Below are 20,904 nucleotides of genomic sequence, written 5' to 3' on the forward strand. Positions count from 1 at the left end.
GTGTGGTTGTTAGGTTGCAGGTAGACTTTGACTTGCAGCATATTTCAGTTCTTTGTAAAAATACATTGCATTTATAATGGAGTTCTTTTTTCTTGTTGAGGTAACATTGCTTTATAACATCATATAAATTTCAGGTGTACATCATTATATTTCAATTTCTGTGTAGACTACATCATGTTCACCACCCAAAGACTAATTACCATCCATCACTGTATCCATGTGTCCTATTGACCCCTTTCTCTCTCCTCCCTCCCCACTTCCTCTCTGGTAAGCACCATTCTATTCTCTGTGTCCATGTGTTTGTTTGTGTTATTTTTATCTTCCACTTATGAGTGAAATCATATGGTATTTGACTTTCTCTGTCTGACTTATTTCACATAATACCCTCAAGGTCCATGCATGTCATCACAAGTGGCAAGATTTCATCTTTTTTATGGCTGAGTGGTATTCCATTGTGTATATATACCACATCTTCTTTATCCATTCATTTGTTGATGGGCACTTAGGTTGTTTCCAAGTCTTGGCTATTGAGAATAATGCTGCAATGAACATAGGGCTGCAAATATCTTTTTGACTTAGTGTTTTTGTGTTCTTTTGATAAATACTCAGAAGTGGAATAGCTGGATCATATGGTATTTCTATTCTTAATTTTTTGAGAAATCTCCATACTGTTTTACATAGTGTCTGCATCAGTTTACATTCTCACCAGCAGTGTATGAATGTTCCCTTTTCTCCACATCCTCTCCCACACTTGTTATTTCTTGTCTTATTTATAGTCATTCTGATGGGTGTGAGGTGATATCTCATTGTAGTTTAGATTTGCATTCCTTTAATAATTAGTGATGTTGAACATCTTTTCATGTGCCTGTTAGCCAACTGTATCTCTTCTTTGGAAAAATGTTCAGATCCTCTGCCCATTTTTTAAATGGATTGTTAGTTTTCTTGTTGTTGAGCTGTATGACTCCTTTATGTATGTTGGATATTAACCCCTTATCAGATATATGATTTGCAAATATCTTCTCCAGTTGTTAGGTTGCCTTTTCATTTTGTTGATGGTTTTCTTTGCTGTGCAGAAGCTTTCTAGTTTGATATAGTCCTATTTGTTTATTTTTTTCTGTTGTTTCCCGTGCCTGAAGAGACATGATATTTGAAAAGATACTGCTAAGACTGATGTCTAAGAGCATACTGACTATGTTTTCTTCTAGGAGTTTTATGGTTTTAGGTCTTACATTCAAGTCTTTAATCCATTTTGAGTTCATTTTTGTGCATGGTATAAGATAATGGTCCAGTTTCGTTCTTTTGCTTATGACTGTCCAGTTTTCCCAACACCATTTATTGAAGAGACTTTCCTTTCTTTGTTGTATGTTCTTGGCTCCCTTGTAAAAAATTAGCTATCCATAGATGTGAGGGTTTATTTCTGGGCTCTGGATTCTTCCATTGATCTGTGTGTCTGTTTTTGTGCCAGTACCATGCTGTTTTGGTTACTATAGCTTTGTAGTATATTTTGAAATCAGGGAGTGTGATACCTCCAGCTTTGTTCTTTTTTCTCAGGATTGCTTTGGCTATTCGGGGTCTTTTGTTGTTCAATATAAATTTTAGGATTCTTTGTTCTATTTCTGTGAAAAATGTCATTGGGACTTTGATAGGGATTGCATTGAATCTGTAGATCGCTTTAGGAAGTATGAACATTTTAACTATGTTAATTCTTCCAATCCAAGAGCACTGGATGTCTTTCCATTTCTTTGTATCTTCTTGGATTTCTTTCAACAATGTGTTATAGTTTTCAGAGTACAAGTCTTTCACTTCTGTGGTTCAGTTTATTTCTAGGTATTTTATTCTTTTGTTGCAACTGTAAATGGGATTGTATTCTTAATTTCTCTTTCTGCTAGTTCGTAGTTAGTGTATAGAAATGCAACTGATTTTTGTATGTTGATTTTGTACCCTGCGACTTTACCGTTCTTGTTTATTATTTCTAATAGTTTTTGATGGATTCTTTAGGGTTTTCTATATATAAAATCATGTCATCTGCAAATACTGACAGTTTTACTTCTTCCTTTTTTTTCGTGAGGAAGATTAGCCCTGAGCTAACATCTGTTGCCAATTCGCCTCTTTTTGCTGAGGAATATTGGCCCGGGGCTAACATCTGTGCCCATCTTCCTCTACTTTATGCGTGGGACACTTGCCACAGCATGGCTTGATAAGTGGTGCGTATGTCCATGCCCGAGATCCGAACCTGTGAACCCCGGGCCACTGACTCAGAGGGCACAGACTTAACCACTACTCTACCAGCTGGCCTCTACTTCTTCCTTTCTAATTAGGATCTACTTCTTTTTCTTGCCTGATTGCTCTGGCTAGGATTTTCCATACTATGTTAAATAAGAGTGGTGACAGTGGGCATCCTTGTCTTGTTCCTTTTCTTAGAGAGACAGCTTTCAGTTTTTCATCATTGAGTATGGTGTTAGCTGTGGGTTTGGCGTATATGGCCTTTATTATGTTGACGTACTTTCCTTCTATACCCATTTTATTCAGAGTTTTTGTCATCATTGAATGTTGTATCTTGTAAAATGCTTTCTCTGCATCTATTGAGATGATCATGTGATTTTTATTCTTCATTTTGTTAATGTGGTATATCACATTGATTGATTTGTAGATGTGGAACTATCTTTGCATCCTTGGAGTAAATCCCACTTGAGCATGGTGTATGATCTTTTTGCTGTATTGTTGTTTTCAATTTGGTAGTATTTTGTTGAGGATTTTTGCATCTATGTTCAGCAGTGATATCGGCCTGTAATTTTCTTTTTTTGTGTGTTGTCCTTGTCTGGTTTTGGTATCAGGGTAATGTTGGCCTCATAGGATGAGTTAGGAAGCACCCCTTCTCTTCAATTTTTGGAAGAGTTTGAGAAGGAGAGGTATTAAGTCTTCTTTGAATGTTTGGTAAAATTCATCAGGGAGGCCATCTGGTCCTAGACTTTTGTTTTTTGGGAAGTTTTTGATAACTATTTCAATCTCTTTACTAGTGATTAGTCTATTCAGAATCTCTATTTCTTCTTGATTCCGTTTTGAAGGTTGTGTGATTCTAAGAATTTATGCGTTTCTTCTAGATTATCCAGTTTGTTGGCATATAGCATTCCATAGTATTCTCTTATAGTCTTCTGTATTCCTGTGGTGTCCATTTTAATTTCTCCTCTTTTGTTTCTGATTTTATTTATTTGAGCCTTCTCTCTTTTTTTCTTGATGAGTCTAGCTAAACGTTTGTCAGTTTTATCTTTTCAAAGAACCAGATCTTAGTTTCATTGATTTTTTTCTATTTTCTTTAGTCTCTATTTCATTTATTTCCACTCTGATTTTTATTATTTTCTTCCTTCTACTGATTTTGAGCTTTGTTTGTTCTTGTTTTTATAGTTGCTTTAGGTATATTGTTAGATTGTTTATTTGAGATTTTTCTTGTTTCTTCAGGTAGGCCTGTATTACTACAAACTTCCCTCTTAGTACCACTTTTGCTATATCCCATAAATTTTGGTATGTTATATTTTCATTTTCATTTTTCTCCAGGTATTTTTTTATTTCTCCTTTGATTTCTTCCTTGACCCAATAGTTGTTGAGGAGCATTTTGTTGAATCTCCACATATTTGTGGCTTTTCCAGTTTTCTTCTTGTAGTTGAGTTTTAGTTTCATACTGTCATGGTTGGTAAAGATGCTTGGTATTATTTCAGTCTTCTTCAATTTATTGAAGAATAAATTGGTCTAATACGTGATCCATCCTGGAGAATGTTCCATGTGCATTCGCAAAGAATGTGTATTCTGCAGCTTTTGGATGTTATGTTCTGTATAAATCTACTAAGTCTAACTGGTCTAATGTGTCACTTCAGGCCAATGTTTCCTTATTGATCTTCTGCTTGGATGATCTACCCATTGATATAAGTGGAGTGTTAAAGCCTCCTACTATTATTGTGTTACTGTCAATTTCTGTTTTTATGTCTGTTAATAATTGCTTTATGTATTTAGGTGCTCCTTTGTTGGGCACGTAGATATTCACAAGTGATATGTTGTCTTGTTGGGTTTTTCTCTTTATCGTTTTGTAATGCCTTTCTTTGTCTCATGTTACAGTTTTTGTTTTAAAGTCTATTTTATCTGATATAAGTACCCTACCTTTGTTTTCATTTCCGTTTGCATGAAGTATCTTTTTCCATCCCTTTTTTTCAGTTTGTGAGTATCTTTAGGTCTGAAGTGTGTCTCTTGTATGCTGCCTGTGTATGGGTCTTATTTTTTTAATCTATTCAGCCACCCTATGTGTTTTGACTGGAGCATTTAATCTATTGACATTTAAAGTTGCTGTTCAAAGTATGTACTTATTGCCATTTTGTTACTTTTTTTCTGGGTGTTTTTATAATCTTTCCCTGTTCCTTTCTTCTTCTCTTGCTCTCTTCCCTTGTGATTTGATGGCTTTCTTTAGTATTATGCTTGGGTTCCTTTGTCTTTATTTTTTGCATATTTATTATAGGTTTTTGGTTTGTGATTACCATGAGGTTCATATGTAATAACATATATAAATAGCAATCTATATTAAGTTGATAGTCTCTTAAGTTTGACCTGTTACTAAAAGCCCTTCAGTTTTTACTCCCTCCCCACGTTTTATGTTTTTGATATCATATTTTACCTCTTTTATTTTTGTGTATCCCTTAATCTCCTATCATTGATATAGATAGTTTTAGTACTTTTGTCTTTTAACCTTGATACTAGCTTTCTAGGTGGTTGATCCACTACCTTTACTGTATATTTGCCTTTTCCATTGATATTTTTTCTTTGATAATTTTCTTATTCCCATTTGTGGTCTTTTCTATTCCACTTAAACAAGTACTTTTAACATTTCTTGTAATGCTGGTTTAGTGGTGATGAACTCCTTTAGCTTTTGCTTGTCTGGAAATTCTTTCTCTCTCCTTCGATTTTGAATGATAACTTTGCTGTGTAGAGTATTCTTGGCTGTAGGTTTTTTCCTTTCAGTACTTTGAATGTATCATGCCACTCTCTTCTAGCCTGTAATGTTTTTTCTGAGAAGTTAGCTGATAGCCTTATGAAGTTTCCTTTGTAACTTATTTCTTTTCTCTTGCAGCTTTTAGGATTCTCTCTTTATCTTTACTTCTTGACATTCTAATTATGATGTGTCTTGGTGTGTGCCTTTTTGGGTTCATCTTGTTTGGTGCTCTCTGTGCTTCCTGTACCTAGATGTCTGTTTCCTTCTTCAGGTTAGGGAAATTTTCACCTATTATTTCTCCAAATAGGTTCTCTGCCCCTTTGTCTCTCTCTTCTCCTTCTGGGACACCTATAAGATGGATGTTAGTGTGCTTGAATCTTGTCCCAGATGTCCCTAAGACTGTCCTTAGTCTTTTTAATTCTTTTTTCTATTTTCTTTTCAACTTGGGTGATTTCCTCTACTCTTTTGTCCAGCTTACTGATCTGTGCTGCTGTGTCATCTGCTCTGCTGTTGATTCTCTAGTGAATTTTTCATTTCCATTATTTTATTCTTCAGTTCTGATTGGTTCTTTTTTATATTTTCCAATTCTTTGTTGAAGTTCCCACTGGGTTCATTTATTCTTCTCCCAAGATCAGTAATCATCCTTATGACTATTAGTTTATACTCTTTGTCAGGTAGATTCTCTCTGTTTCATTTAGTTCTTTTTCTGAGGATTCGTCCTGTTCCTTATTTGGAACATATTCCTTTGTCTCCTCATTTTGCCTACTTCTCTGTGGTTATATCTCTATATTAGGTAGATGAGCTATGTCTCCTGATCTTGGAAATGTGGTCTTATGTAAGAGATGCATTATGGGGCCCCACAATGTGGTCCCCTGTCATCACCAGTTCCAAATGTCCCAGGAGTGTCCCCTGTGTGGGCTACACGTGCCCTTCTGTTGTGGTGGGGTTGCTCTTGCTGCAGGCACATGGGTAGGCTAGGCTGGCCCCCAGGCTGGATGATTTTAAGGCTCAGCTGTGTGTGGTTGCTACAGTGGCTCTATTGGGCAGAGCATCCCCCAACATGGCTGGCTGTGAAGTTTAATAGCACACAACTACTGCTGTTTTGCTGTTAAGTGAGTCAGGCCCCCAGTGTGGCTGGTTGCTAGGCTCAGGGGCTCACAATTGCTTCAGGCCTCCAGTGCAGCTCCCCGCAGCATGCTGCTGTTGTCAGCTCTCTAAGGAGTGCACGTGGGTGGGGCCGGCCCCAGGTGCAGCAGCACACAGTCATTTCAGGTGTTGGAAAGTGGGGCATCTCCCCTGTGTGGCTGTTTGAGATGGCCAGCGGCACAAGTCTGCCGCGGCCAACATGCCCCACTGCCTGAGGGCCCACACACCCTGCCAACACAGGCCTCTGCGCACATACACCCCCCTTGATGTGGAACAACTTTCCCCGCCTACCTGGGCCAACAAGTTCACCTCGGGCTTGCTGGTGGGCGGGGCCAGTCCCTAGATTGTCTATGGTGCTCTAGGGATGGGACAAATCCCTACCTGAACTAACAGGCTAGAGGAGGGAACCTAATGGTGGCTTCCAATGTCTGTGTCAGCACAACCCAACTAGATTACAATAATGGCTGCCACTAGTGTCTCAGTCCCTGGGGGGGTGGGCCCAGCCTCCTCCTGTCTCTCCAACATGCACTCCGAGCTTAGTAAGTGAGATTCTTTTACCAGTAGACTGTGCACTTTTCTATTTGGTGTTTTTCTGTCGGTATCTGGAACAGGTGAATCTGTGCATGGGCCCTTTAAGAGCACGTTTTTGTTTCTCTGAAGTTTCTCTATCTTTCTCTGAAGAGAGTTTTTCTGGGGGTACTCCCCATTGGTTTTCAAAGCCAGCAAAGCCAGGTATTATGGGATCTCACCTCGGTTGTGCTGGGATGCCCACTGGGGAGCTCAGATCCCCTGCGCCCCCAGGAAAAGCTCCAGACTTTTGAGATCACTCCTGGCTGTGAAGTACCACAACTAGGGTGTTTTTTCCTGAGTGGGGCTGTATTTCTGCCTCTTCCACTCCTGTCAGTGTTGTCCCTTGTTGTGGGGGTTCTTTTTATCCAGTTTCCAGATCTCTCTCGGAGGAAATTGTTCCACAGACAGTTGTAGATTTGTTGTGTCCGTGGGAGGAGGTGAGTTCAGAGACCTGCTATGCCACCATCTTCCAAACTCTATAATGGGGTTCTTGAATTGTCTTTGTGGGCCTAGAAGAAATTACTATAATGCAGTTCCAGAAGTGAGCTTCTCATTGAGAGGATCAGATTTATTGTGCTAACACGATAATTTAGGTCAACAATTTATATTAGCCCTGACTTTTGAGCAAGCGTGGTGCCAAGAATGCAAATGAATGACACAATCCTTGCCCTTCAAATGTTTATAGTCTAGTGAAGAATAAAGACACATAACAAACAACTTCAGTAAAATGTGGTAAATGCAGTGATGGAGGTATGCCCAGGCTGTAAAAGGAGATGCGATGGAATGGTGGATATTTGGCTTCTCAAGGCATTCATTCAGGCATTAGTGGGATTTAAACCCTTCCCTCCAAGTAGACTGGGGTTCAATTCTGACTGCTCAGCCTCTCTGCTAATGGATAATCACTGGTTTCCCATCAGAAAAAAAGAAAAGGAAAAATTTTATATATATTTAAATATATATATATTTTGGTGTATGTATATAACGTGTATATTTGTGTGTATAAGTGATATACATATATATATCACTTGAATGAAGTTTTCAAATCTTTACTAGAAGTGATTTAAGAGTTAATAGATATGTCAATTATACCTCAATTTAATAGAAAGAGTTAATAGAGGTTGTAGTATATATAAGATAAATTTATAATGTATGAGAGGTTTATAATACTAACTTTTGAATCAAATGCATTTGATTGAACTTCTCTTTCATTTTCTTTACCATAATTTCTCAATAAGATAAAAATATCTCTTATGATTTATAAATAATATAAATAAGTCTTTATATTTTGGCTCTCATTTACCAGTGTTCACTTGTGGGTCAAAGTCTATTTTCTGTTGAAGCATTTTTCTGCTATATTTATAGACCTCTTTTTAAATGTATTTTCCCCATTGGCTGAAGATATCAAAGCTCAAATTGGCCACAACACCATACTTTATGTTGGAAGCATTTTCTTAAAATAGAGAGTAAGAAAAAGTAAACCTTTGTGCTAAATGGATAGATTTGTAAAAATCAAGAGCTGTTAACATTATCATGTAAGAGGATTCTTGGGAGACTATGGTGAAACTGAAGAGATATTTGATCTCTATTTTTTTTAATCTCCATTTTCCCCTCAAATAATGGGAATCCCCATGCTAGGTTCATAGAGGAAAACTGAAATTCCCTTAGGTCACCTTAGGAACGTACCCTCTGCAAAATCTATTGTCTTTGACCTATCTTTTGTGCTCTTCTTCACTGGTAGGTCTTTTGTACACCCAAGAAGACTGTAGCTCTAAAGAGGTATTCCTCTTAAAGTGTTTCATGTGGTGCTGATGAGACAGCTTCTGAGGAAATAGAGAACCATCATGTGTGTGTTGATCTAAGCAGATCTGATGTGTGTTATGAGGCCAGCCTGCCACCTTTGACGCCCCCACCCAGAGGAGAAGGGACCAGGGACTGCGGTAACTTAGAGCCACAATAGAACGTAAAATAGACAGGACTTGCTAACTAAGCTCATACAGGTGGACTACAAAGACCAGGAAGGATAAATCATAATTTCATTTGGAATTGTTTCACTAGCACTTGTTAGCTTCATTAAAATAGCAAATGCAAGTAAAGTTCCACGGTTTTGAAAAAATTGGACCTTCCACATTTTCGTTAACTCAAATTTAATAGATCTTATCAGTTTTTTTGACTTATACAATTAACTTAAATGAACTGTTTTTTTGCTGCTTCTTCATAATGGACACGTCAAGGACAATGGTGTAAGTACAAGCCCTCCTTCAATCAGCACTGTCTTAATGGAACTGACAACGTGAATAGTGCAAACGAAGCTCTTCAAGAGCAGAGTTTAAAGCAGAGAGCCCAGGAACTCAACTCTTAAAGTTGTAATGGTTATTGGCTTTTGTACAACCTGTGAACGATTCCTTTGTAAGCTTTAGAATGAATGAAATCTTTGTCCTTTTGTCTTCTCTTAAATGCAGGGAAGTCCAAGAAAGGTATGACAGCCTCTTTGTGTGGTGCTTTTGTTTCCTGCAAATAGTGAAAGGTCATTGTCAAGTCGTCTTTAAGAAACGATCAGATTTAAAACTGTACAATGGTGGATTTTCAGTCTAATGATTATTCCTTTTACACAATAGACAGAAATTGTTGTACATTTGCTAGAAACGCACTGCTGGGTGCAGCTGCTGTTCATTCACAGGCAGCTGCATGACCCTCTTTGTTTTGGTTTTTTATTACAAGGTCAGACCATGCAGGAAACATGAGTGCTTTAGAAGCATTGCTTTGTAAGACTTAGGATCTAGGTAAAGAAAAGAGTGGGCATTGTGATGTATATAGGCTAAGTGTAAAACATGATGTTTCTCCTTTAACAAAGGCCAGGTATAAATAAGGAGGCTAGTGGTGGGAGGATGGAAGGATTCGGGAGACTCCTACTTATTCATTCGATTTGAGCCTATTTTATAAGACAGACAGTGGAGAATAAAGAACAGTTTAAATGACTGGCTTAAATAAATAAGATGCTTATTACTGTGGCTAGGCAGTAGAGATGTAGGATGTTAGTGGACTGACTTGTTATAAAGTTTGATGAACTGTGCTTCCAATAATTGAATGGCCTTTTATAAACCTTAGCTCTTAAAAACTATTTGTTACTGTCTGTTTGGAAAAAAGGATTGTTTTATAGCTATAATCTTGTTTTTATTCTCCCTGTATTCTAACTGTATATAATTATCCTAACTGTATGCATGTTTCATAAGCTTATTATTTTTTTAACTTCTTGAGTTCTTCTCTGTAAACTCAGATTTAATCTAAAACTGTGAACATCTGACCTTGTTAACCTGGTATTGTTACCCACACCATCAGTGATTGCATGTTGGAAGTGCTGTATATTTTTCCTGTCCCCTTGTCATCCTTTTTGATCTTGTATCTTTTTCCCTTTCTCCATCATTCTCCTTCTTCATTCCTGACTTGTCCTGTACCTTCATCTTCCGGCTGTGGACTATGGTTAGGAAGAATGAATTTCTCAGCAGGTGAGCTATGAAAGGCTGAATTGTCAGAAATACTGAATAATTTTATCCTCTTAAAGCCAGGTTATAATTTTAAGTCATCTCATTTTGTATATTAAGGCCTAGGTAACCATTTTAAAGTATATAACACACATTTGCAAGATATTGGCAAGGCTACATATCCCTCAATGGTCAACTCACTAAGAACTTTTCAGGTCCAATTAGCCAGAATTTATGGAGACTGGCATTAAAAAATAATAATAATAGGGGCTGGCCTGGTGGCATAATGGTTAAGGTCACGTGCTCTGCTTTGGCAGCCCAAGGTTCACAGGTTCTTAACCCGGGCGTGGACCTACGCACCGCTTATCAGGCCATGCTGTGGCAGGCATCCCACATATAAAGAAGAGGAAAATGGGCACGGATGTTAGCCCAGGGCCAATCTTCCTCAGCAAAAAGAGGAGGATTGGCAACAGATGTTAGCTCAGGGCTAATCTTTCTCACCAAAAAAAACCCCCAAAAATAATAATAATAAATGGGCCTTGTACATCCAGTCTGTTGGGTCTCCCGGGCTGTGGAGAGAGATGAGTTGGTTTGGGTTCCGTATATGTCCTATGCTTAGTGACAAGCCTTAGATATTATCAGGTCTCACTTTATAAAGTACCCCTGCAAACAGCTATTTCTGGCTGGATAGGGAGGATCTAGAGCATTTACAAGGCCTTTTTTAGTTGCTGCCCCACTGCTGAATGTTATTCTTGCTACATAATTTAAAAACAAAAACAAAAAAGTAGTCTCCGGGGTTGGGAAAGTCTCATTTTTCCCAATCCGGTTGCTTTGCCCCACCCCACACAGTGGATACATTCCACTTCCTTATTTAGCCACTAATTCAGCTGGAATTTATAGATGAGAAAGTGAATCCATTCAGTGACTATTTTGTGACATCTGTATGCTAAGTAAATAGGGATGCTGTGGTGAACAGGACATACGTGGCCCCCTCCCCGATAAAGCTTACACCTGCTCTGGGGCTGCCTCACTGCGCCAGCACTCTTTCTTGGGCTTCCTACCAGGGCACCCTCCTTCAGTCAAGGACTGTTTCCTCCGTCAGTGTTATCTGTACCTTTGGATGGCCAGGCCGTAACCTGAATCCCAAAACCAGCTCTCCAGAATCACACTTGTGCAATTCCAGGGTCACAGGGGAGAGGCTGATGCCCTTATTTGTAATCGCAGGAGTAACTTGTTTTTTGCAATTGTTCAGGAGAGAGGAGGCTAAGTCAGGTGACAGTTGAGTTCACTGTGATCAGTCAAGTGTTGCCAGTTGGGAGAAACGAGCAGCTCCATAAGGGAGAACATTTCCACTCAGATCCCCAGGAAACAAAAAGCCTGTATTGGGAAAGATATGCTCATTAGCAGCAGGCTTTCTCATTTAAGTTGCCATGAACATGGAAGGTGCTTATCCTACCACTGGAAGGATGGAGCGTTCTCTCGGACATAGAGCCAAACCTCAACAAATAGCGAGGTGATCTGGGAATTTTCATTCACAATCCTTAGCACAGTACTCATTGTTATGCAGCTGTTTCTTGTGCCCGCATCTGAAAAATTTGAGTCGTTTTAGTTTACTGTCTCCCTCACCTGAAGATGGTAAGTTCATTTTCTTATTCTGTGATACTTTTGGAAAAAAAAAGTCCTGGAAGATCTGAGGAGCAGGGCATACAGTTTTAAGAAGAAATATATTCACCCCCTTTTCTGCTTTTCTGAGAAAGTGTTAATTGCATCGTAGGGACTGTCTTTTCCTCGTTAGGAAAAACTGAAGGTGGAGGGAGGTTGTCTACATGTCATTGCCAAGGAGGCAGTTCTTGTAGGTTTTAAATTACGTCTTTTAGGGATTTGTTTTTCATACTAAAACAAGGAAATGTCTTCCATGGAGTTGGTACCAATGTGGAAGTTTTCTTTGCCAGCAAGCCTTTTTTGAAAGCATAAGGAAAGATATGTGTGTGACCTTTTCAAATAATTTCTGGTGTTCTTTTTTTTTGTCCCCGTCCTTTTCATAATGAATAATTGGAAACAATTTAAAAGGAGCAATTAGTAATTCCAAAAGTTCAAGTATCAAAGGTAAATGTTTGAGTAATGAGTTATTTTGCCGTTCTTAAAAAAAAAGGCACAAGCTCGATGCTTATGTATGTTCTGGCTTCGTGTCATGCTTTATACATTAACCATGACGATTAGTGATATTCTGTCTAAAGGCTCACAGGGTGCTTCTATGTTTTGCATCTTCCCTTAGCTAAGTGATATGTAGCTTTGACATATATGTGTGTGTGTGTTTATAATTTATAATTACAGCTTATATTAAGAAAACTTATTTTCCCAGAAATGTCTTCATCTAAACTAACATATTTTCACTTAGATATCTAAAACTGCTCCAAATACTAATGGCATGCAAACTCCTCATGGAACTAAAATCATTTTACAGAAACTTTTGGTGTATAATACTTGGTTAAAGAGTCATGGATGTGGCTTCTGTTTTTAAATGGAAATGTTTAATCCACAGCTGGGGAAGCTGTTTGCAATCACTTGCCTTCTTTGCCCTCTGGCCTGCTTTTTGGCCATTTCATTACCAATTAAAAGCCTCACTGAAAGCCTCCTAGGTAAAGCACAAGAAAAGAGGTGAAATTGAAAGGAAAGAAAAGAGTTTCCAGTGGTAAACTCTTAATAGATCTGGTAGTAATTTGCTCAGGGAGAAAGAGATTGCAAACTACAGTACTGGCTAGAGAAACATCTTTTTAATGAATTAAGGGATTTATTTATCAGCATAATCCTTGCTTCCCGAGTATATGGTAAACAGAGAGTTGAAAGGAAGAATAATTCAAATTGTGATGCCCAAAATCAGCTACCAGAGAGCAAGCCATAGCAATAACACCAACTAAAGCAGATGACCTAATGCACCAGCTGACCAAGTCCCAGGGTCAGGAAACACCTCTTATTAGTGGCACTTTTTCTCCTATTGATGCAAGTCCTACATTTTCATACAATTAGTATCACCAACTAGCTGAAAGCTGACAGCTAAGGTGGAAAAAGAAGAGAGCTGTATATATAGTAATTAAGAGGAGTACAGCCATTGGGAGGATTGTTGACTATGAATGTTTTAAAAAAGTAATTGGCAGACAAGAGAAATTGAAACAAAGCATGACAAAAATGTGCAGTTTGGATCTTAACCAGATTAAAACTGTTAGTGATGATATGAGTGAGATACAAGTTTCTCAAATCCTACCCCTCGATGATCCACCTGCTGTTTTATGACCACAGCAAATACTCCTTAAATTTGAATACCGTTGAAGAAGTGGCTGCCCTAGGACCCTGGGGTTGCTTATCTCTAGGGGTCATCTGGCTTCACATGAGCCCAGCTAGTTTGAGAGGATTCTGAGAGCCTTTCAATGTGTTTCTGTTTTGTTGTGTGTGTGTGTTTCTGTGAATGCTGATGTATTATTATCAGGTGTGCTGAGATGTAGGCATGACATCAGAAAGTGTCAAGTGATCCTCTGACAAAAAAGGTCACTCCCAAGACCACTTCTTTGAAACTCTTGCGTGCATTGAGCATGATGCTGTTTCTTTGATCTTCTTGGCTTCAAAACAAATTAAACCAAGGCCCGAGTTTCATAGGCAGATGTTTTGGGTTGCTGGTTTGAGTCTTATAAGACTGAAAAATGAGGCATACTAACATATTTATGGCTCTTTTCTTAGGGTATAATCACCAACAGATGAGCGAAGGACAAAGGCAGAAATCTTCTGAATTTTACAACCGCACAGCATCTGAATCAAACGTCTACTTGAATAGTTTCCACTACCCAGACCACAGCTACAAGGACCAGGCCTTTGATACTTTGAGCCTAGACAGCTCTGATAGCATGGAGACTAGCATCTCTGCTTGCTCACCTGACAATATCTCTAGGTAAGATTTATTCATGGGGAAGGTTTCTGTTTTGGACAAGCATCTACTGGTTTCAAAAAGTAAAACCATCAATTTAGGGCAAGGTATATGTACAAGCCCAAATTTCTGAGACATAAAGAGTCTATTATGCAGAAGAGGTTGGTTGTCATGGTGGCCTTTGCAAGTAATTTCTTTGTAACCTGTGTCACTTAGCCATTCAGATACCCTGTAATCCATTTTTCTCATTTACTCTATTTCTTTTTATTTGAGTTCACATATATACTTTGCTTCAAAATTGATTTGCCTCTGTTGGTTGACACCAAGCTTCATTAAGACTGCTTTTGATTAAATAAAGAAATAATTTCCAACAATGGAGTAAGAACTTTGAAGGGTTTCTTGCCCTTATGTTTCATTAAAAGGAAGGCTTTAGCTGTTCTGCATATTAAAATTTTTGCAAGGATTTAACCATTCACATTTGTGTTCATACTTTGAGGCAAGCACAGGTGATCTTAGGGAATTATAGCTAAAGGCACATCTACAATACAGATCTAGTCATAGTACTCTTCTTCTTCCAAAGCTTTTATGATGCCCGACCACCTTGTGAATTAAGTCAGACCCCAGAGCTTGGCATTCTAGATCCAGCCAACTCCCTATTCATTCTCTCCTCTTGATACACCCCATAGGGCTTCTTTTTAATTGAGTGGGTGATGAAGTCTCAGATCTCTGTACATTTGACCATATTGGTCCTAGCCCTAGAATCATATAGTTTGTTCATTCATTCATGTAGAGGCTCCTTCATTTCACAAATGCTTATAGAGTACTCTCAGTCAATGGTGGGCTGGAGTTAGCTCATACTCATACTGGCTGGCAAGAGCCAAATGTGCACATCCGCTCCTCACTCTGTGATAAGTGACATCATGTTGGTAGCTTGAAATTGGCTGTGGTGGGAGTGCTACCATCTACCCTAAAAAAATCCATGCTACCCTAAGATAAGTTTGTACCCGTTATTATGATGGAAAGTAATATGAAAAACATCAGGCAAGAGAGTAATAGGGAACTAATTTTTGGAATGTGTATTATGACAACACATTCTTAATGGGAACTTTCTGAAGATAAATAGAGAAATAAAAGACTAAAATTTTTTTCTTTTTAAGATTGTTTTAAAATGATGTATTAAAATACCCTGAAATTATACATATATTAAAGAGGTAATTCCATGCTGAAATTCTAGCAACAGAAACTTAGTCTTGTGGTTTATTATGTCACAAAAAGCCATTCATAGAATTATAGAATTACTCAGAGTTGTGGGTACATTTGCCCTTCACTTTTTGTTGAGACATCATTTTTGTGTCTACCAGAAAGTTACTGGAGTCAATGCTTTTGCTTTTTCAGCATCATTACTTACACTGTAAACAAACATGAAGCTTAGAAAACAGGTCTTGGGTCTTAGAAAACAGCAACCAAAAGTTATCCATTCTGCATAAAATCTCTATTCTGCTAAGGTCACTGAACTGGGGTATAGAAGGCAGTGTTCTGAATACCACCTACAATCATACTTTATTATTAATATGGCAGTTATTAATTTACTAAGCCCTGACCTTGTGCTCATACTTTGAGAAAATGTTGAGGAAGCTGATTTCTCGTGATAGCTTAACTACCAGCCGTGTGTGTGCGGAGGGGGAACAAGACTGGGTGTGGGGTTGAGGGCAATCCGTGGTTGAACTTGGTTTTAAGAGATTCTTTAACCAGAATTTCAGATGCTTCCAATCCCTTCATTTTAGGCAAAGATTAGTATTCTGATTTCTACCCTAGACAGCCAACATCCAGTGTATGCATTTTATTCCAGAAAATTCTCTCAGAAGAGATACTGAAAACTAGAGTGATTTCAGAGGGGGGCAGCCAACTGTCAACGGGACCAGATATGTCACACCATGTGAAAAATGGTTACAGAATATTAGAGAGGAGAGGGCTTGTTCTGTTCTTCTAATACTCAAGGAACTACTGAATAGAGAAAGAGTAGACATTTTATAAGGAGCAATACTTTGCTTAAGCTGAAAAGAATACTTGAGAAGATTAATGGAAAATAAATATTCTGGGACACTGGCTCTTCATTTAGTGGCAATCTTGGTGCACTGAAGGCAGACTGGAAAAAATTGACGTGTCTTTATAGAGAATTTTGTTTAGCTGCATGTTTTGTTTTTTGCTTATTTATTTCTGATATGATGGAGTTCTTGTTTGCTCTTCTTTCGTCCTTTTTCTGTTTTTGCTTTTGCCTCCAAAGTGAAAATTCTAAAAAGAAGTTCAAATTTTGCTGAAAGATAATATTTTTCAGCACTGAAAACCTCAAATCTGCTATTTAGATTCCTTCAACTTTGATGGAAGTTTTGTTTTTCTTTATGAATGTGGTTTTTACCAAAGTTGGTCAGATGTAAAAGAAATCATCGGTTGATAAAATAGCAGAACATGACTAAGTAGAGAAAGTAGCAAAACTCGTCATCTTTGTCCCATTCATGGCCCAATGACTCAGTATCATCAGCATTCTTGGAGCAATCACACAGAAGATCAGAAATTTGTGCCTTCCTTATGAAGAAGGTCAGGGGTTGGAGCACTAGAAAGAAGCATTACTGCTCTAGTAATTTGGATGGGCTGAGAAAGCAGTGATGAGTGTCCTGTGCTACAGGTAATGCCTTATAAAGCTTATCTTAGTGACTTCAGACTCACCCTTTGCATGGGAGGTACTAGGCCAAATGGCATTTCATTTGTTGACACTTTCACTTGCCGTGATATTGATAAGCCTAGACTTCTCTCTGAATTCCATTGCAGTTTGCATTTGCTTTTCACTGTAGGTGCAATTCTGTCAGGACAAAAAAATATCAAATGGTGGCAACATAGTATCATAAAGCAGCAAAAGTTTTGCTGAATAAAAGTGGTTTACATATCAAGTAAATATTAAAATTAACAATAGCAAAAATCTGGCTATAAAAAACAAGTAGGTGTCCATGGATAAAAATTAATTTTTTTAAACAAAATCACCAAAGTAGCTTTTAAAGTATATAAAGTATAGTTTAAAATATAGGTTGCTTTAGGTACCTAAAAGTTATGAAGACATGAAGTGGTAAATGTTAACATGTACTTTCTATCAACTGTTTTCAGAAAATTCAGTTCATTTGGAGCAAAAATTAAGACGTTTATGGAAACATTGCCAAATAAGCAGATTGAGTATAATTGGCAGAAAATTAATTAGAAATATCATAAAATAAATAGAAAACACCATGAAAAGTTCTAAAAAGTGAACAGAAATATTTAAAGGTGGATAGATGTTTGAAAACATGCCCCCAGGATATGCCCAAATTACAAATATATGAAAAACCGTGAACCGAAAACATTTGTTTCTAACCAAGTTATTTCCAACCAATTCATCTGGATAGGTTTCACGTGGCTTCAGGGTCAGCCTTAGGCCAGTGAATAGAAGCTGTAGAAAGAAAGATTTTGATTCAATGTATCAATATTCTGACAATGTTGTCCAAACAATGAAGGAATGGACATAGGGAGTTTCCTGTAATTTACAATATTCAAGCACAAGCTAGATGCAAAATGGGGATGTGGGAGAAAGAATAAGGGACTGATGGGGGTTAAACTATTGGTGAGTGGGTTTTTTTTGTGTATGTGTGAGGAAGATTACCCTGAGCTAAAATCCAATGCCAATCCTCTTCTTTTTGCTCGGGAAGATTGGCCCTGGGATAGTATCCGTGCCCATCTTCCTCTACTTTATATGGGACGCCACCACAGCATGGCTTGACAAGTGGTGCATCGGTGTGCGCCCAGAGTCCGAACCTACGAACCCCCGGCCACTGAAGAGGAGCGTACACTTAACCGCTGCGCCACCTGGCCAGCCCCGGTTTTTTGTTTTGTTTTTAATTAGTGAGTTTTTAAGACCTGAGATTTAGTGAAACTCAAATTACTTATTTGCAAATTAATTGGAGACATAGGACATGCATATCTGATGTCACACATAACACTGTAGAATATATACATAATTTTGTGCTATCATATGGTCTGTGTGATTGTCTTAGCCTTTCTCAGTTGAGCTGATGAAGTTTGCCCCTTTTCCATCCATCAAGTCGGGTATTCTCAATAAAGAGGAATATAAATTCTTGCTGGTTGAAGAGAACAGAACTTACCCTTTTGTACCTCCCCTAGCAGTTCATGGAACTAATGAGAAGAAATTGTGGTATTCTTGTCTTTCTCAGGAGAAAACACCTGGCCAAAAATTGGCCCAAGGTAACCCTGCAAAGTACAGCCTTATGGTTAAGCTTCTAAGGATCCAACATTTGTAAGACTGTTCCTCTCCTGATGGATGCATTTTATAATTGAGCTAGCAGTACTGATTTTTAAAGATGTATCTTTTGTTAGAGCAGTTTTAGGTTCACAGCAAAATTGAGAGGAAGGTATAGAGTTCCCATATACCCCCTGCCCCCACACATGCACAGCCTCCCCCATTATCAGCATTCCCCACCAGAGTGATAAAATATTTGTTACAATTAATGAACCTATGCTGACACATCATTATCACTTAAAGTCTATAGTTTACGTTAGGGTTTGGACAAATGTATAATGTCATGTATCCATCGTTATAGTATCATACAGAGTATTTTCATCAATCTAAAAATCCTCTGTGCTCTGCCTATTCATCCCTCCCACCATCCCCACCTCCCACTTCAAACTCTTGGCAACCACTGATCTTTTTACTTTCTCCATTGTTTTGCCGTTTCCAGAATGTCATATAGTTGGAGTCATACAATATTGAGCCTTTTCAGATTGGCTTTTTTCACTTAGTAACATACATTTAAGATTCCTCCGTGTCTTTTCATGGCTTGATTGCCTGTTTCTTTTCAGTGCTGAATAATATTCCATAGTCTTGGATGTACCACGTTTTATTCATTTACCTACTGAGAGATATCTTGGTTGCTTCCGAGTTTTGGCAGTTATGAATAAAGTTGCTATAAACATCTGTGTGCACAGTACTGATCTTAAGATAAACCATATGTCCTGTGTTACTGCAGTCATTTATCTCTCCAAAAGAACTCTTTGCCCTGTGTTTGAAACATCCTAGGTTTGAGTTGACCAACAATATGATTTTGGGAGGCTATGCTAAAAATTATCTTATTCATTTTTATATGAATGTGTCCAACAAACATGAATCCCTACTGTGTGCCTGTCTCTATGCTGTGGAGGATACAGGCACAAAAGCCTCTTTGTCCCCAAGAGAGTCTAGAAAAGAAGACATATATTTAAATGACTATACAAGTATACATGCATAAGAAATAACACTGGTTCTCCATGGCTGGAACGTCAGAGTAAATAAGTTTTGACCTAGGCCGTGGTTGCTTTTTCCCGGAATAGTCAAATAAAATGTAAACAGGTTAAAAGTAAAATTTTTTTAGTGTTAAACTTTTCCAAGTTCTTCTCTTTTAGTTATTCTAACTGTTCTTGCAGGTTTCACTCCCTTTGGTTATTTTCTTCACTTGTTTGTGTGCTGTCTTTCTCAAAATGCATTTCTTTTGAAGCTCTTGAATCCTTAGTACGGTTTCCTCATTGCTGTGGTGGACACTGGTATGGTATGGTATTATTGACAAAACTGGCTACCACCTTTCTATTGCACCTATGAGAGAAGTCATTTTTAAATTGGCTTCCTCATTTAAAAAATAAAATGTCCACATATATAAAGGCACACAAAAAAAGCAGCTGGTGACACATATTCCCAAACCAAATAAAGTGACTTTAAACTTTAAGTGTCACCTACGTAGAACTTTGGTGATAGTCTTGTTGGCCTGGCATCTCTGAATAATTAAACTAACAGGAAGGCCTCCCATAGGCTGTAATTTTTAGACTTTGGAGGAAGCATTTTGAGAACACACTGTGTAAGATCTGGTTTTGGTTTGTTTGTTTATGAGTAAAGCACTTTATGTGTGTGTATGTGTATTTGAGGAAACATCAATCTGAAACAATATTCTTGAAAGGCTTCTGTGTTTTATTCAGTGCCAGCACTTCAAATATTGCCAGAATAGAAGAAATGGAGAGACTTTTGAAGCAGGCTCATGCAGAGAAGACACGGCTGCTTGAATCCAGGGTAGGCTTAATATCTTTACGCCAAGGGTCAGTGATGTAGTAGTTCAAGATACCCTGCACTCGACACCAGGAAACTGCCCTTGGGACTCAATAAGCAGTGTGATCTTGGAGTACTCACTCAACCTTTCTTGGCCTCATTTTCTTTTCTTTTTTTTTTTTGTGAGAAAGATCAGCCCTGAGCTAACATCCATGCCAATCCTCCTCTTTTTGCTGAGGAAGACTGGCCTTGGGCTAACATCTGTGCCCATCTTCCTCCACTTTATATGGGACGCCACCACAGCATGGCCTGACAAGTGGCGCATCGGTGCGCGCCCGGGATCCGAACCCATGCCGCCAGCAGCAGAGCGCGCGCGCGTAACCGCTACGCCACGGGGCGGCCCCTCATTGTCTTATCTGAAAAGTAAGGGTCTAGGAGAGATGTTTCTAAGGTTCTTCACTGCACTACAGTTTTTTGTAATTTAAAATATAGATAGTGTTGACATAGACTGAAATGAATGCCCTGTATTGTATGTTCCCTTTGATGACCACTCTGTTTGCCTGCCAAGGAACAAGGAGGAATGTCATGTCTCTATGCATTCTCCCTTCTTTGCCAGCTTGTGTTAACTGCACTATTGTAATAGTAAAAATCCCACGTTATTGTGAATGTATTTCAAGGCAGAATCTGAACTTCCTTAGGAATCCCCCCAAAT

General features: G+C 38.3%; 1 protein-coding gene across 4 annotated transcripts in view; it reads left to right on the forward strand.

The window, feature by feature from the left end:
- Positions 1 to 20,904, forward strand: part of PHLDB2 (pleckstrin homology like domain family B member 2) — a 105,416-nt gene that overhangs the window by 74,803 nt on the left and 9,709 nt on the right. For all 4 annotated transcript variants that reach the window (XM_058555769.1, XM_058555768.1, XM_058555767.1 and 1 more), the window contains 2 exons: positions 13,900 to 14,107; positions 20,126 to 20,216. In XM_058555769.1, the coding sequence (XP_058411752.1) occupies positions 13,900 to 14,107; positions 20,126 to 20,216 (299 nt within the window). The remainder of the gene's footprint in view (positions 1 to 13,899; positions 14,108 to 20,125; positions 20,217 to 20,904) is intronic.

This window comes from Diceros bicornis, chromosome 15 (genome assembly GCF_020826845.1).
Source record: "Diceros bicornis minor isolate mBicDic1 chromosome 15, mDicBic1.mat.cur, whole genome shotgun sequence".
Lineage (NCBI taxonomy): Eukaryota > Metazoa > Chordata > Mammalia > Perissodactyla > Rhinocerotidae > Diceros > Diceros bicornis.